General features: G+C 42.8%; 1 protein-coding gene across 1 annotated transcript; it reads left to right on the forward strand.

Moving 5' to 3' along the window:
* The first annotated feature begins 111 nt into the window (after window positions 1-111).
* On the forward strand, window positions 112-16,592 carry LOC117468110 (zinc finger protein DPF3-like). The gene is made up of 11 exons (XM_034112092.1): window positions 112-191; window positions 7,452-7,612; window positions 8,120-8,227; window positions 10,437-10,564; window positions 11,025-11,120; window positions 11,326-11,386; window positions 11,779-11,820; window positions 12,290-12,433; window positions 13,118-13,231; window positions 13,335-14,097; window positions 14,643-16,592. The coding sequence occupies exons 1-10, from the start codon at window positions 160-162 to the stop codon at window positions 13,493-13,495; spliced, it is 1,047 nt and encodes a 348-aa protein (XP_033967983.1). The 5' UTR covers window positions 112-159; the 3' UTR covers window positions 13,496-14,097; window positions 14,643-16,592.
* The last annotated feature ends 1,220 nt before the right edge of the window (window positions 16,593-17,812 follow it).

Raw genomic sequence — 17,812 nt, forward strand, 5'->3', positions numbered from 1 at the left:
TTTAAAATATTTTTGACAGTTTACCCAATAAAACCACGCCCCATCCGCGTATGCTGCAGATGTATTGGTCCACGATTTCACCCCGAGCTCTGATTGGTTCATTCCCCTAGGTTTCCCTCAGAACTGCAAGACGCCGATATTGCGTTACATTGTAGCAAAATGGCGGCTGTCATTCAGAATCCACTAAAAGCGTAAGTAATTTAGACATTTACGAAATTGTGACTTATTACTTTGTTGCCAACTTGTACAATCGAAGAGTTTGTTCGTGCATGTGTTTTCCAGCCGTGTGCATATGACGGATTTAGCTGTCCAAATTCATTTCTGTGTACTTCTTGCATTGCAAAGTAGCCTCGTATAGTTCTTTTATTACACCAGGTTTTAACATTTAGTCTCAAACATGTGCGTTAGACTGCCTGACATTTTGTCTGCTCTAGAGGAGCTTTTTTCCCGTACGGCTATGCATTGAACACAAGAGAGTGTCGTCTTTCGTGGGCAATACATTTATTTAAAAACTGTCGACAACGTGTCTTTGCTCTGCACCGAATAATTAAAAGCCGATTTTCTTCGTGCTCGGTTGGGCATAGCAGGGGAACATAGTCTGACATTCCGAAAGTCGTTTATACTTTGTGTGAATTGTCGACATGTCAACTTTGGCTCCTCGGAGCGCAGACGTGGTCAGGACCCGGTAAAGCAAGGGAGGAGGCATTTTGTATTTGCATGCTGGCTGGCGAAATGGACAAAAGTGACAGCAATTTGAGTTGGCCGTTACAAAAAGCTAGTCACTCTGTGTCCAAATAGCCTTTGCTATGGTCGTATTTATCACCCAACTTCACAGAAATGCTCCACCTTTTTCTCCCATTTTCCCTTTGTTCTTCTACTGTTTCTTCAATTCCATTGGCTAACATATTACTGTAAATTAGACACATTATCCTCTTGCTTTTTGTCATTTTTACAAAGTAATATTTTAGCATTTGTTGACATGCACATTCAGCCCTGTTGACGTGACCAAGCGTTCAGCCTGTATTGATGTGCGATCAGCATCACGGCTCTCCGGGACTGTGGAGGTAGAGCTCCACTGTGCCTTTAAGTGGAGGAGTGCTGGAGATTAGCCTGGTCCAGGATCCTGGGCCCATCTGTCAGAGATGCTCCGACAGAGAGGAAGTGTTGGGCATAAGCAGGAGAACCATCTGCTCCTCCATAGAGGTACCCTGGCACCTCCGTGGACTGTAAGCAGGAGCAGTGGACCACACGTCACCCACACTGTTGCCATTGTTGTTGTGACATTGTTACTACATGTAAGGGAAGCATGCATAATTATTTGTTGATACCCGATTGTCCACTTCAAAATATCTATTTGCATTGGACATTTTCTGCTGGGGATATTTCTGCATGTGAGTTAGCTTTTAATAATTGAATAGGCTGAATACAGAGGCCATGGATCCTGTCAACAGACCTTTAGCGAGACAACCTCCGACCTGCCCACTCATTGCATTATGCTCTGGATAGTGGCTTCATAAAGAAAAAGAAAACGATACACGTTTTTTTAATGCACTTTACATTCAGTGCTTGGCTTGAGTTTTACAACCTCCCTTTTCTGGCACCTGTACAGCTCAGCTCTAATAAAGTGCTTAATGTTCATTTTAAATTAATATTATGTCCTTGTAGCTCCTTTTTAATTCCCTCATCGCACATCTTTGTATCTTTCTTTCATAAGAGCAGGGATATTTTTGGAAATTACATTTCCATTATTACCTCGTTGGACTATTTTCTCCTCTTGTGTCCCAACAACGAGCTTCCGCGTGTGTCTTTTCTGTTAAGCTGCTGTTTCATCTCGGAGATGCTTTAGCATTCTGATGTGGAATGTCTCCTTGCTATAAACTGTGCTTAATGAAGTGTTTCAATGTGCTATAATTAGCTTCTGTCTCGGGTTTCTGACTTCATTTCACACGTTTGTCAGATTATAATTAGTCACACTTGACACTAATTGGATGTCGCTCCTTTGGACCAGTTTGACCCTTTTTTTGTATTAAGATGATTCACTTTAGGGAAATGAAAGGCTGGGTTGACTTTGTAGAGAGATGAGGAGGATGAAGCTGCGCCATGCAAGCCTGTGCACGCCTGTGTGAGGTCTGTCCCTCCTGTGAGCAGGGAGGACAGTAATCTCCAGAATCTGCTGATTAAAATGGAGTCTGGAATATTTGATTAATAAAGAAGCTCATAAAGCTGCTCATGAATTTTTTAGCCACAGCTGGAGTTGGGCACGTCTTCCAGCCACAGCTCCTCTGACATTACCTCTGTGAGATCCTTCCCTTCGTTGGAGTTGAGTAGGCTTTGAGTGAGTCAGGCCTGCTGTTTCTTGGCACTGCAGTGTGGAGGTGTATGGTCTGGTTTTACTCTTGCCTTCACCCAGACTGTGCTGTTCTGATTGGTGTAATCAGCAGTTGTTGTCAGGAAGCAGTCACTCTGTTGGCCCTCCTCCTCCTCCCCCCCCTTGTTATGTGGTAGCTCTAGCTTCCTGTGAAGGAGCAGTGCACCTGCAAATATAAGAACTCTCCCAGACAAAAGGCTCTGAAGTTGTGTTTTTAGATTAGGTTTCTGGTCTCATTTATTCTTAATGTCATTCAGATCCATTGTAATGTTGACACCGGAGTTTTTCAAATCAAATCAAATCAAGTTTTATTTATATAGCACATTTATAAACGATTTTTGGTCGAGCCAAAGTGCTGTACATAACATAAAAATAGCCTACAGTAGAGACACTTTACAGCCAATACAATAGCACAGATTGTTCAGAATATCAGTATGAGAAAAACGACACCCTCTGTCCTTAGACCCTCTGTCCTTAGACCCTCTGTCCTTAGACCCTCACATCGTTTAAGGAAAAACTTCCAGAGAAAACCCACAGTTTAAAGGGAACATGGGAGAAACCTCAGGGAGAGCAACAGAGGAGGGATCCCTCTCCCAGGACGGACAGACGTGCAATAGATGCCTTGTGTAAATCGAAGAGATAATACATTTTACAGCATATAGACCGAATGGTAGGAAATGCATGTGTCTGGAATAAGAAGATGACTGTCATGATCGCTTTTCTTCTGCAAACTGCTCCCCCTGCAAAACGTTGTCGTCAGATATGCAAAATGAGTGTTGACACATGTTCACATTACGGACGCAGCCGTGTGACACAGCGAACCGTTGACAGGAACACGCTGATAGCAGAGGCCCCACTGGCCACAAGATTTGCTTTTTTTCCTCGCCCTCATGCACACACTCACCTTCTCTACTCGACTGGAAGATATTGGGGATGTGTAGCACATACCTCTGAGGCACCTTCTTAAGCCCTGAAATGCACATGTCCTAGTTCAGTTGGACTCCACACAATGTTTCCACTTTTAGGCATTGCTAGACTTCAAAGGATAATTATAGTTTCTTTCAGACTTGGTCTTATATTTGTTGTGTCATTTCCATCAGTTTTGGTGGAACTGGATTCTCAAAACGAATTACTAAGATCTTGGGAACAAAGGAAACCAAAACAAAAATGTCCAACAGTGTTAGTAATGATCTGCCAAGCAATCAGTCTTTGTTGTTTGTACACAAGATAGCAGATTATCTAAACCAGTGGCTTAAAATGTGGGGGTCTCCTCTGCCAGTTAAAAGATACAGTTATGGCGTTAATACGCATAGCTGCAAAGCAGATATATCTATGCTGCATAATGTCCTTCTAATTATTCCTCTAATTTCCTTAAATCCTTGCTTTTTCCCTTTTTGAAATTACTTGATTGCTTTACCTCTTGTGAGTTATAAAAATGTAATGGTAGATGTTGGATAGGACCATGTTTCGCAACTGAAACATTTTCTGTCTGCTGACCTTCATACGAGCAAGAAGATTGATCTACTATTCATATATTGTAAGCAACATGACTGCCCTGGCTAAGAGCTGCTGTCCAACGTCAGAAGCAACTGAAAAACCCAGAAGGACTTAAACCCAGATCTCAGTGCTATGATAAAGGCAGTAAAACACCCAGTAGTATTTAAGAATGCAGGTTTTGTTACATACTTATCTAGTATAGTAGAAAATAAAACGTCTTGTTATCACTCTCCCTCTTTTGTTTTATTGCCTCCTCTGTCTTACCTCTTGGCGAAATGATCTCTGGTAGGCAGGGATGCAGTTTACATGTCTCGGGCTTATATTGTGATGGGGAGCTCACAGCCTGGAGGAAGACAGAATTGCATTGTTAAGCGAGGCCTTATAGGAGACCGATTTCAATGCTAATGGTATCATTATTCTAAAGCCATTACATTGTATAATAGACATTGACTTCATGATAAGTCAAAGTAAATCTATTGCCTCTTTGTGGTGCTAAAAAGGTTGAGAACCACTGATCCAAACCACTGTATTTAAAGATGAAAATGAAAGTGAGTTCACTTGAAGTGTTGGCTATAATCTGTACAGGAAACGGTGGTCCCACATCTGTCAAGAGTACGATAGGTCAAAGTAAACCAGGAAGCTGTTCTGTAAACCATGATGTTTACAACTGACAGTTAAGTGTAATAATTTAGCTGTGTGCCTTTTTAGTATTCTCTTCTGAGTAAGGGCTATACCTTTTCATTATTGTCAGGTTGCCAATGTTTTTTTTACACATCTTACTACTTTTTTAGAGATATATTTGTTAGCTCTTAAGTGCCATGAATGTCAAAGGACAGTGAAAAATAGAACCTTCGAAGTGTGTGTGTGTGTGTGTGTGTGTGTGTGTGTGTGTGTGTGTGTGTGTGTGTGTGTGTGTGTGTGTGTGTGTGTGTGTGTGTGTGTGTGTGTGTGTGTGTGTGTGTGTGTGTGTGTGTGTGTGTGTGTGTGTGTGTGTGTGTGTGTGTGTGTGTGTGTGTGTGTGTGTGTGTGTGTGTGTGTGTGTGTGTGTGTGTGTGTGTGTGTGTGTGTGTGTGTGTGTGTGTGTGTGTGTGTGTGTGTGTGTGTGTGTGTGTGTGTGTGTGTCAAACAATCCCCCTCCTGTGTCATTGGAGGTGTGGGTCCCGTCACTCATTACAAGTGTGAGAAAGATCTCTCACCATAGCCAGTGCACCTGCTGCTCGGGGCAGCGGGCCCTGATGGAGAGCGTGTCGATGCAGCACCCACCAGAACACTTCCGCCACTTATTATGTGTTCTCCCTCACCAGTCCCCTCCGACCCTCCCTGCATGTTTCACGTTTAGCCTCCCGTCTTGGTTTGTTTAACTCAAGTAATCTCTGGAGTGTCTTGGCACTCCACAGTGAGTGTACACTATGAAGCATGCACTCGTAGCTGACTTCAGGGAGCATTAAAAGGCTCTATTATGCTTTTTGTGTTTTTTCCCCTTTTCTTTAGTGTGTTATAGGTTTTTGTGCATCTAAACCTCAAAGTTCATGCCACAGGGAGTTTGATTGATGCCTTGATTTGAGTTAGTCTAAGCGGTTGACCAATCATAACACAGACTCTGCCAGCTAACCAATCAGAGCAGACTGGGCTCTGGTTTCAGACAGAGGGTGAAAACGGTGCTGCAGCATGAGAAACATAAAGAGCTTTCTGCACATTAGAACATGTAAACATGTCACAGTAGACTAGAGACACTACATACGATTATGAAACCTGAAAATGAGCATAATGGGGCCCCTTCAACAGCTGATCTGCTCCATATTATTCAGGCATTGTAGTAAAGGAAACGGGTCAGTTTGAGTTACCGTTTGAAACGACAGCACACATGTGGTACTAGTCTGAGATATGTGTTATTACACGGCTGTTTGTTATTATTTTTTATGGGCCAAATACTTATCTTTAAAAGAAATCCTCGAGCAAGCTACTGCTAAAGGCGTCAAACCTCTGATCTTGTATTTTCAGCTTTGTGGCCAATCTGTTTTGAGTATATCCCTGTGTGATTCCCCTCGTAAACATTCCTGTATCTTCAAGGGTGAGAGAAGCTGGTTCTTCTCAGAAATAGTGTTTTGCATGCACTAAGAAACACTGTGTGACATCTTTGCAAGACAAAGAGTAATAGTGTTATTATAGTACATACAGCCTCAGTGTGATTATTACACGAGGAAGGAAAAGTCCCATAGTCGTTAGTCATGATCTGATGTTCGCATTTAACCTCCTTTTCGCACCATTTTCCCTCCTCGAACCCAGTTTTTTTTTTTTTTTTCCCCGCTTTCTGTCATCTATTTGTTTCTCTTTCTCACACCTTTCCACGGATCCCTGCCCTCTCTCTGTACCTGTGACTGTTTACTCTTCTCAGTTACACAGACACAAAGCCCTCTCTTTCCCAGAAGCCTCACACACTGTGGCTTTGTCTGAGCCGCGGAGCAGTGGGCTTTTGTGCGGGACAGCATTCCTGACACGGCTGTTCATCTGCTGGACGTTGTCTCGTCAAGGGTTAGGGGCAGAGACGGAGGGATCTGGAAGGCGCTGACGAATCAGGCTCCCACCTCCTCCACCTCTAGTTTACGATTCCAGGCTCGACTCGCAGACTGCTGCTCATTAGTTTCATTCCAAAATGGCCGTCTTCCTAATGTTGTAATTGAGAACACGTGGAGGAACTTAATTATGCGAGAGAGGTTCATACTAGGAGAACCAGTAGCTTTAATGTGCCCTGTTGCCCCTTTGATATAGCAGCAGACTGGAAATCACATACAAAGTACCTTGCCGTGATTTCAGAGTCGCAGCATTTACCCTCATCTTTGATATAGTCAAATTAGAACCTGCCCTTGTGCTAGGCACTCTGCTGAGATTAATTAAGTAGGCTAATTACCATACTAGGCGTGTGGCAGCGATTGAGGGCTTGAATGTGAAATATCCTCCCCCATTTCACTCTGAATATTAACATTGAAACCCAGAGGGACTGCCCAAATCTCAGTGGCGCTATAAAAAGTGGAACTAAAGTGTGAGAGTCTTAGCTGCTTGTACATCGGAGGAGTAACTTCATACCAGAGCCTGGATTCAGTGTTGTTGTAATAATGTAACCGAGTCAACTGCCGTAGCTCAAATCTAAAATCAGATCAGACAAAGAGCCCACAGAGGTAATGTGTTTAACCTCGGGAGCCGGATCTGTGTTGTAACTGGGTTGCATTGTTTTCCCCTTTCCTCAAATTCTTCCCGATGGCACGCTGGAAGATGAGAGAGGAGCTCAGCTGTCAGTTTGACACTCACAATGCACAACGCTGATTAGATGTTTGAGCAGACATTAACAGCATTATTATGGCTGCGAAGAGTTTCTGAGGGATACAAATCTTGTAGCTGCCTCAGCTCAGTGATTTAATAATCCACAGCCAGCAAGAGAGCAGGCTATTATCAAGGCATTCATACATGATACAAAACCTCATCTCCATATCAGAGATTCTGCCAATGTGATCACATTAAGGTAGTCTTCAAGCCAGCTGCCACGTCGTGCAGTGTCACTGACCTTTGCTGATAACGTTTCCCTCCACAGGTTGGGCGACCAGTTCTACAAGGACGCCATCGAGCAGTGCCGCAGCTACAATGCTCGCCTGTGCGCTGAACGCAGCGTCCGCCTGCCATTTCTGGACTCACAAACCGGCGTGGCCCAGAACAACTGCTACATCTGGATGGAGCGACACCACCGCAGCCCCGGTGGGTAAACACACACACACACACACACACACACACACACACACACACACACACACACACACACACACACACACACACACACACACACACACACACACACGTGCGCACACACAGATACTCTAAGTGTTTTAGTCCATTAAGCTTGCAGAATTGCTGTCTACATTATCTAAAGCTATTAACTAAGGTCGCATAACATTATTTTCTTTATTGTGAAACAGTTTTCGTTAATCGGTGAATCATTGAGTTAAAACACTTTCGGAAAAGAGCGAGAAATGCCTTTCATGATTTGAACACATCCCAACATGACATTTTCAAACTGCCTTTTTTTCTAAACCTGACATATATTCAGTCCAAAAATGATACAAAACAGATTGGTGAATCATATAATAGTTTTACAGTTACTAATGTTGAGTATATTAATCTCAGAAATCTGTAAAGTGTAATCCGGTGTTCCTACATCAGAAGGTATTTCTATTATCAATGTGTTTTACTGCTTTTATTATACAGGGGTCGCAGCCGGGCAGATGTACACATACCCCGCCCGTTGCTGGAGAAAGAAGAGGCGGCTGCACAACGCCACGGACCCCGGCCTGGGCATCTACGGTCTGAAGATCGGTAAGATCCTGCAGCCGCTCCTCCACAGACCACCTGCCCGTTACTCCCTGCTCCCTTTAGTCTCTCCTCCCGCTCGTTCGCCTGCCTCCCCACCCACCTCCTTTAGCTCATGTGATTACTGGTGATGATGTGGAATCATCTGGCTAAAAGCACATCACTCTGTCTCAGCGCGCAGTCATTTTTCAGGGGATGAAATGTGGCTGTGTTCACCCCGGCTGGTAAACTTGTTTTGTGAGAAGGAGAACATGTAATTGGATTTACCGCTGCTGGGAACAGCGAGACGGAGTTCGACCACTGCAGACACTATTTAATAAATGTTATGGAATGAAGTTTGGCCATCTCTGGCTGCCTCTTGAAACCAATCACTCAACACATCTACCCTCTCCTCTCTATCGTATTGTCTCCTTGACACCTCCCTCGCTGATTGGTTTTGTCCCTTTTTTCCTCTGACAAACTCTTCCATCCCTCCCTGTAGTCTGCCACGCAGTCTGCCAGTGTTTTTCTAGCCAATGATCTCAAGTAACTGGCCCATTCTGTGCCTTAAAGCGTGCATACCCACTGGGATGTTACACTACCCTTAGGAATGAACAGGACAAAGGAGAGAATCTCACACAGAAACATTGTGTCTATCAGTAGTTTCTACAAAAACACAGAAATCCATTGTGTATTGACAGAAATCTCAACGATCACAAACTATTTATTTCTGCATTGCATTGTGGAGAAGTTGTCAGAAAAAGGAGCAGGCCTCCGAAGAGAAACCAAAATGGCATATGAACCAAGCCTTTGTTTCCCAAACACATCCCACTGTAGACTATTGTTTTCCTCCGAGCTTACGCTGGACCCCAACACCACCACCATGCTGTCCCTTCCCTTCTCCAGCAACAGTGGAGTGCGCTGTCTGCCAGTGCCCAGCCGAGGGGAAGCGTGCCCTGATTTAACCTGGCATCTCTTATCCGCTGTGCAGCTGGCCAGAGGTGGCCGGCACTGGGCCGCAGCCACAGTGTGTCTCGCTGCCTCGGCAGGCTGTCTCACTGATGCCGTGCTAGAGACGGGGGCTGCATGCAGAATCAGCTCGCTGCTGCAGGCTGCTGCTGGCTCTATTTTTAGCCCCCCCAGCTCCCATGGGTTGGGAGGGAGGGGAGAAGGGGGGGGGTCTGTCTCGTCGGGGAGAGTTGAAAGTCAACGTGTGCAGACACAATGGTGAGGGGCTGCCGCCGCGTGGTAGAGGCGCCCGTTGAAGAGGAGCGTGTTGTGCCTCTTACCTATGTAGGCTTCTGTCGCCTCAGCACTTCATGCTTAATATTCTGCTAAAGTCTCTCTCGTGGGCCCAGTGGATGAGATGAAGGGCTGATAGAAAGCTGGAGTCAGGGGGCTTTGAAGTGTGCCCTCTTTTCAAACACTGGATGAGCGACTGGATGATCATGTAGCCGTCTGTAGAGAAGAGATTGTGTAAATAAGATCTGCAGACTGTCAAAGCTTTCGTTTGCTCTGCTCAACCTGCTCGCCTCCTACACTGTTTGTTTGGATCTTCCGCTATAATGTAGGCGGAGATATCTGCATGATGTTTTCAGGTTAAAACGATAAGCCACTTAACTACATTTCACCTCAGAGATTCCTGAGGACAAAGTCAGCCTGGTGTCTGCATAGTGCCACATCATTAAGAGCTCAATGACAATGCATTTTCTTTCAGAAGGAAAACATACATTTTCAGGAATATAGTGCTCTGTAAATAGTTGTGATGACACATTCTGAGGAGGCAAAGAAAGATGACAGGCACTCGAGCGAACAAAGGCTCCAGCAAATTGCCACATGCTTTTATTAAGTCTAGTGTGAGTGAAAGGGGAGAGACGCATGGAAATATGTTGATTAAAAAGCTCCTCACACAGGTCAGACTCTGTAGCTCTGATGCCTCTTCTCATAATAATAATAATAACAAGTTCTTGAAGGGATTTTGAGCAATATACACACTCTACTGCTATGATTATATGCCTGTGGTTCTTTATGCCTTAGCAACAGCCATGGCGAGACGCCCTATCTTTTCAGTTTGTCCGTCAAACATCCCAAACTCTTAAAGCGATATCTCACGAAATCCTTGAGGGAATTTCTTCAATTCTGGCACAAATATCCAATTAGACTCAGAGGTGAACTGATTGGATTTTGTTAGACTACAAATGCCTCATCAAATGTACCTTTTTTTGTCTCTGTGCAGAAGGCGGCATCATGTCCAAGGACAACCTGCCCGCCCAGAGCACCACGCTGGAGGCTCTGCTGCGAGGAGGGGGGCTAGAGAAGAGGAACAGCTCTAAGAACGACGAGGACAGCCTGCTGGAGATCCAGGTGGGATACACTCATGTTTAAAGTATGTGCAGTGATATCGCTCAAGTGATTGGGGGGGACTGGAGTTGCTCCCCAACTGGTTGTCAAGGCAACATGCCCAGTTATTCCGTCTGACTTGTAGGTCTGATTAGCTGACAGCTTCAACTTTAAATTCCCATTATTATACTATAGATAATAATAACTTCGTCCCAAAAAGGTCAACGAGAACCTCATTTAAAATCAGTAGCTCTGTTATTGCCCAACAGCTTTCATATAACAATGTCAAACAAAATTAAAGGACCTTTTAAGTTTTGTACGACCTTGTGAGCATTGTCAGGAACATCTCAATTATCTTGAGAACTAAACAAGTGCTACATTTCTTTCCTGTCGGTTGTTGCTGCTAAGTGTTTTTTTTTTTAGCAACCTGGTGCTATCATCAAAGCGAAGTTTACAAACGGTCTTGTCTTTCTCTTTGTCTCAGAGGGTCCTGGAGGCCGACGCAGCAGAAGATGCTTTTAATGAAGATGACGACTTCGTGGCGGACACTCCCAAGAAAAGACATCGGGGCAAAGGAAGAGTAAGTACCCACTGGGTGTCCTGCGCTTAAATGTACATAGATTGTTCGTTTAAGAAGAATTGTATTATCTAATCTTAAAAAACGTTGGGTTTTTTTGCATCAGTGTCTGCTGTATACAAACCTGTGGTGCTGATATCATATGTAGGAAAGCTCTGAACATGCATTTAATTGCAGATAGTGAAAGTATCTGGATGTTTTTCATCAGGGTCGGGGTTCAGGCCGCAAGAAGGCAGAAGTGGATGAAGACAAGCCATACGTCTGTGACAGTAAGTCGAGATGACTTCATAACATCATGAGGTTGTTGTAGTCTCTTTTTTACTTGTGCTTTACAATATGTGTAATCTGTTCGTCTGCTGATCCAACAGGGTTGTAACACAGGATTGAAAAATCTTATATATATATTTGTAGTTATTAAAAATAGCCAATAATGTTACTTGTGTCACTGTTGTCATAAAGTCGACCCGCTGTAACTCAATAGCCAACAGTTTTGAACCTCAGGATGAAGGTGAAGGGTCACTGTGGTCTCATGTAATCCTGTACGTGCAAGTTGAATGTGGAAACTCCAGGTAGAGGGTATTGGATGTTTTGTCTCTACTTTAAAGACACATACTCAAGCTGTTTTCTTTCTCCTATCTGCCTTGTGTCTTCTCCGTTTCAGACAGATACAAACAGAAGCAGAACTCAAAGTCTTCAGCCGCAGGTATCTCTTTTGAAAAGATTATCTGGATATTGGTTTAGTTAGTTTGTTGAGCTGTAGAAACGTCAGTGCTGTGAGGTTGTTTTTTTTAGCCCCTTGTCATATATATTATGTCTGGTCTGGGATTTCAGACATGATGGTTATGGTGTCTGTGTTTAATGATTATTGTAATCACATCCTAATGTGCTTATTCCATGTGTGGAGTCACAAGTGGAATAGTTGCCATGCTGCTCTGCATTTAGTGCCTGTAGATATTGTTGGTTACGCTACTTTACAAGGTATTCTAAGCTCATCAGACACTTAGTGGGCGTTTAACTATACTTTTGTGAATGTCTCATTATCACCACAGCACATTGACGCCTTTATCTTAAATACTAAACCTACATTTAGAAATGTTGTGTAGCAGTTATTTTTAGATGCTGAAATGCAAACAGTTGCAGTAGTTTGACTGAACATCTGCCCTGTGTCGCAGTGTGTGCAAACAAGCGCTACAGGAACCGTACAGGGCTCAGCTACCACTACACCAATTCCCACCTTGCAGAGGAGGGCAGGGCGGGGGAGAGGAGCTCGGTGGCGTCGAAATCCCCCGCTGCACAACAGACTGACAGACACAAACGTAAGGAGTCAAACTGCTGCACCTGATTTAAAACTACCGCTCACCATTACAAACCATATGTACTGTACGTTTGTCCCATTAGATTACTTCAATCCAAGGCTGTGCTGACTGTCAGTCTTGAAATATAGAGATACAGTATATATTGCCTAATGCAAGAAGTTAGTGCTGATTGCTCCGTCATATTTAAGTCTGACTCTTGAGTTTTTGGGGGACATTTAGCTTTTTATTTTCTAGATCCTACGAGAAAAAAAAGGCATTTATACAAACTTTGTTAAAGCATGTCCATATAAATAACAAATCACAAAGATCTAACCGGTAGAATACAGGACAAAAGAATCCATATAGACCTCTCGCATTGGCATACTTAGAAGAAAAGACCATACATGGTAATATCAAGTTCAAATAAAGGAATGTTTTGGATCTAAAATCAGAGCAACAGGTGCTCCCTTTAAAATGTCAACATCCCATCAGCTGTTCAACATTGAATGGGATTAACACTGAAATTGACATTCTTTGTTAAATTAAAAATGTAAAAGTTTATATTGAGTTGGTAAGATTCAAAGATTCAGAAGTATTACTTTTGTAAAACAAACGGAACAAAAGTATTGTTGTGAAAAGTTTGACATTGTAAGCAGTGCTTCGGTGAACATCAACTGTCTAAAGCTACATGTTTTTTCCTTGTAGGTCCAAAGGGTCCAAGTGGGACCAGCATTCCCAACAACTACTGTAATAAATGCCAGGGCTCCATCAAGAAAACGGGTAAATCCGGGTCCCCCTACTCAACCTGCCAATGCAAAAGTGAGTACCCCACAGTATGCTGGGAAGAGATGGATACTCTTGCCTCATGATGGCCGCTTGTTATCCGTCCCCTGTGCACTGACTGTGTTCCTCTGTGTGCCAGCTGACCGCGGAGCAGAGAAGGAAGACGGGACTTTCACTGGAGCGGAGGAGCTGTTCGGCACCACCTCGGAGAGTGACACCTCCACCTTTCACGGCTTCGAGGACGACGACCTGGAAGAGCCCGCCACAAACAGCAATGGAATATCAAAGCGACACAGATAGAGAACATTTCAGAATTCGAAAAGACACTTTTTTATATGGATTAACCTCTGGCAAAAACCTGCTGCTTCTTTTTCAATGTTTTTTTGTTTGCAGAAAGCACAAAGCGGTCATTTCAGGACAGAAATGCAAGTGGTATTTTATCTACTGAACATTGTTGAATAATTTATGAACACCTTTTTATATATAAATATATATTAACTTTCAAGGCTATGAACGACTGTCAGTGTTTCTGGACAAGTGTCTCCATGCAAACCTGAAGATTTGGAGGGCTCTTTTCCCCCTTCACTGGAGCAGAACACACGTTGTGAACAAAAACAAAAAACACTGGAGAATTTGAACAAGTGAAAAATGTAAAAGCATAAATGATTTACATTACGTTTGGGGAAATGACTGAATGTCATTGCAGACCCGTACTTGAGCTACTGGGTGTTTTGAATCAGTAGTGTGACTTTGAAGGTCTCAGCTTTGCTCTAACTGGATTAAACTTGTGTGAAAATGAAGGAACCAATAAACGGACTGCTACCGGCCACTGGAGATGTTTGCAGATGAAGAATCCTTTAAAATATAGTCTTACAGATACAGAGGACATCAACATATGAAAGGTAAGGAACTGGGTTGTTTTATCTTGTTAGAAATATAGGAAACTCTGCATGTGTTTGATTAGTGTAAATGATATGTCTAAAAACATTGTTGTATATTTGTTGATCATTCAGTTGTCTTTGTCTCATCATGCTAGCTGCTAAAAAAAAAAAAAGAATTCTCCGTTCTGTTGCTTAAAGCTGCTTTAAAGTAGCTCACAGTTTTCACTCTTGGTGTTCATGTGTTGTCATGTTGTGACTCCTTACCATTCAGACATAATGTCAGGTTTTCAGTTTGCTGAGCTGTCGTTATTGTGCTTAACTGTGATTGGCTCTGCTCTTTCAGCCCAATGTAATCTTCACACCTGCTGATCTATAATCACCTTCGGCAGCATAACACCTAGGGCTTCAGCTGTGCTTAGTGTTTAGTGCTAACGTTGTCATAGTGAGCATGCTGCCGTTAGCATTTAGCTCAAAGCCCTTTCGTGCTTAGGTGAGAGCTGTTGGTAAAATCGTGTCCAGACATATTAAGTGCGTGTCTTACCCATATTGTCTGTTCTGTACTGCAGGAGCACTCAGCACATTGGCTTGTGGCCCGGAGGCGGGGGTGACCAGTGAAGAAGAGGATTTAACTCTGGAAAAACTAATGAGCCTCGGTGTCCCTTCATATTTGGGCCTACAATAACTGTGAACAGACATCAGGCACTTCTACAGGCCATGTGGCTCAATTAAAGCAACTGCTCCCTTGACCATATGTATCGATCCTTCTGGAAGTTTGAAATGCGAGTAGTTCCAGCTTCATTTCATCCTTTTCCTGCACTGTGCTGGATCTCCACTGAGCTACGGGAACACTAAAGGCCCGGCCTCTGGACTGCGGGTGCATCTGGGGCCCAGCCGAGCCCCCGCCCCCCCCCTCCCCTCCCTCCTCTGTGTCTGCCGTGTGATCCGATGTGACACTAAGACGTCATTATCCTCATCACTGTGCCAGCCTGCCGCTCTGCACTGGAAACCAGCTCTGACAGCCATGACCCTCCAACCTGATTGGACCAGTGACCCCCTGACCCCCCCCCCCAGCCATAGACATGGTGCTCAAATCCACCACTATTACATGCAGACCTCTGGACTACTGTATTAATACCCTGACATGGACGCTAAGGTTTCTAATCTCTCTGCCTCTGTCTGTTGTTGCTCTATATTTCCTGGGCCTTTTCCAATCTCATTCTCAATAATTTTGCTTCTTTTTATTTTCATTTATTGTCTGTTGTATAATATTTCTATGTTTTGAACTCTTTAAAGTTTGATTAGAATGACTTCTGGGGTTTGTTCAGACTGTATTGATACCTCTGTCCTGATCAGGTGCACAATAGCCACAACTACTCAGGCATCTTTCATTTCCTCTGCTGTTGATTGTCCAGCCACTCTGCCCTGATGTGTGTGATTGTATTCAGTTGGCATGGAAGGACAATAATGCCACACAAAGATCCCATCATGATCAACTCCCAGGATGCTGCAGTGTCATGCGCTACACAAATAATCCCAATAACATGCTTCAACTTGACTGCTCTCTACTGATTTTACCTGTCGTCACTCACCATGCAAAACCTCTTTTCTGTTTGACATCAACAGTCTCAGCAGATTGTGACGGCAGTGAGAATCGTTCCTCAGATGAATTGAAATACATTATTGTTGCTAGAGAGAGACTACTCAGCTCGGATCATAGCGAGAGAAAACTGTAAATTCAAGTTATGTGACATTTCCGTTGAGTGCTTGAGAGGGCCTAATTGCTTTATGACATTTAGAAGGTGCTTGCAGTGCTGTATCAAAAAGCCTTTTAGGTCCCTAGATTGCACACACTGTAAGAGGTCTGTGTCCTTCCAAGTGATTATTCAGTATCGCTGCAATGTTTTAATAGCCGCTCCATTTTTTTAAGCTAACCATTAATCCTATGTGTCCGTTGTGACTTGCGTAAGTGCTCGTGCATTCAAACCATCTTTCTCCACTTCCCTCAGGGACCCTCCACACAACAGTGTATCTCCTCTGGACAAAGAAAGGATCTGACATTAACTCTTCTCTTGTGTCAGTTATGTGGTGTTTCCACAGTTGAAATGGGTCATTGTGTCTTTATCTTCCAAAGTCATGCCAGTAAAAGTGAAAGCATGTGTTCATAAATCATAACCTGCTTAATGTTACCTACCGTATATGAACAGGCCGAGTGTGGTGCAGTTCTGAACAAAAGGAGAAGCTCCTAAATGCAAACGTCGGTGATGTCGGCTTGGAAATACATGTCACCAATCATTGAATAGCCTGTATACCTCGTCAAAGACACAGCAATAGGCCCTGGTGCTCCGGCTGAAGAGGGAGGATCAGGGTGGGAACGGAGCCAAGAGGAGATGAAATGGACATGACTGGGCGTTTTTTTCATCTTCAGCTGTAAATACGAGTCGAAACGGAGAGAATGAAGAAGTCTTTGTTTGTTAAACTATTTTTATTGTTCTGAAAAAATAAAGAATGAATGATAACGCTCTGTGCTGGTTTTCTGAGAAAGACCAAGGGTCATTTAGGAAGTGCAGCTGATAAGCGGAAGAAGCCTAGACTGGATCGATAGGTTGGAGTGACCCTCAGAATCTGTGAGCAGACAGAAAGAAAAAAAGCACTTGAGTTTGTGAGAGCTGAGGCACAAACAAGGAGTCCAGCACAGGGGCTCTTATTGATCCGTAGGCTGCTTGAGAAGTCACAATTCAGTCGGTAGAAGTCATATATGAGCCATAGTCTGCCTTCAGAGAGATATTTACTAAAGCAAATATAGTAAGATCTAATCATATCTCAATGTTAACTGCAGGTATAAAATAGAAAGGTTTGTAGTCTTAAAAATGATTTAAGGGAAGAACTGCTGTAGTTTTATGTGAGCAGATTCTATTAAATACGTCAAATGACTTCATTATAGAGTGGCAGTAACATTTACAAAGGAGCAAGAAACCCATAAAGGTCAATGCGACAACCTCCTAAAGAGACAGCTGTGATTCAAGAATAACATATTATAACAAGCAAGGTACAATATTATGCCAAAATATGTACATTCTTTTATGTATTTGTATTCAGTATTCACCAGACAGCATATTCTATTCCATTTCTGGATGTATGTGTGACTTATTTTAAATGACATTCTATGTTATGCATTTGTTTATGGCATACTATTTTATGACCTCTTAAAATGCCTTTTTTTATGACACGTGTTATGGGAGACTATAATATGAATGACATTTGTCTAGCATATTTTACTATGATTGTTTGATGGCATCCTAAATTACATTTAATGTTTATTTTATTTCATACAATGATACAATTTCTTATACTATGATATTCTTTTTCGACATACTAAGATAAGAATACCTTTTTCATACACTATATACTTCGACATGCTATACTATAACTTTTTTTCCGAGATGTTAGACATGCTATGACTTTTTATTGATATTTTGGACATACTATACTATGTTTTGTTTTACTGATATTTTCTACATACTATGCTATGACTTTTCAACTAATATTATTGACATATATACTACCAGTCAAAAAGACACCTTCTCATTCGGAGTTTTTTAATTTATTTTAATTCTTTCTACATTGTAGATTTATACTGAAGACATCACAACTATAAAATAACACATATGAATGATCTACTAAACAAAAAAGTGTTAAAAAATCCAGAATATGATTTTATATTTTGCTGGCTACTGCA

Source organism: Pseudochaenichthys georgianus, chromosome 22, assembly GCF_902827115.2.
Source record: "Pseudochaenichthys georgianus chromosome 22, fPseGeo1.2, whole genome shotgun sequence".
Classification (NCBI taxonomy): Eukaryota; Metazoa; Chordata; class Actinopteri; order Perciformes; family Channichthyidae; genus Pseudochaenichthys; species Pseudochaenichthys georgianus.

What these genes read in the sequence shown, in the direction of transcription:
- LOC117468110 (XM_034112092.1), top strand. Translation starts at nt 160, where the DNA reads ATGGCGGCTGTCATTCAGAATCCACTAAAAGC. An exon ending in GCGACACCACCGCAGCCCCG is followed by an intron (nt 7,613 to 8,119) that starts GTGGGTAAACAC and finishes TTTATTATACAG; the next exon opens with GGGTCGCAGCCGGGCAGATG. An exon ending in CATCTACGGTCTGAAGATCG is followed by an intron (nt 8,228 to 10,436) that starts GTAAGATCCTGC and finishes GTCTCTGTGCAG; the next exon opens with AAGGCGGCATCATGTCCAAG.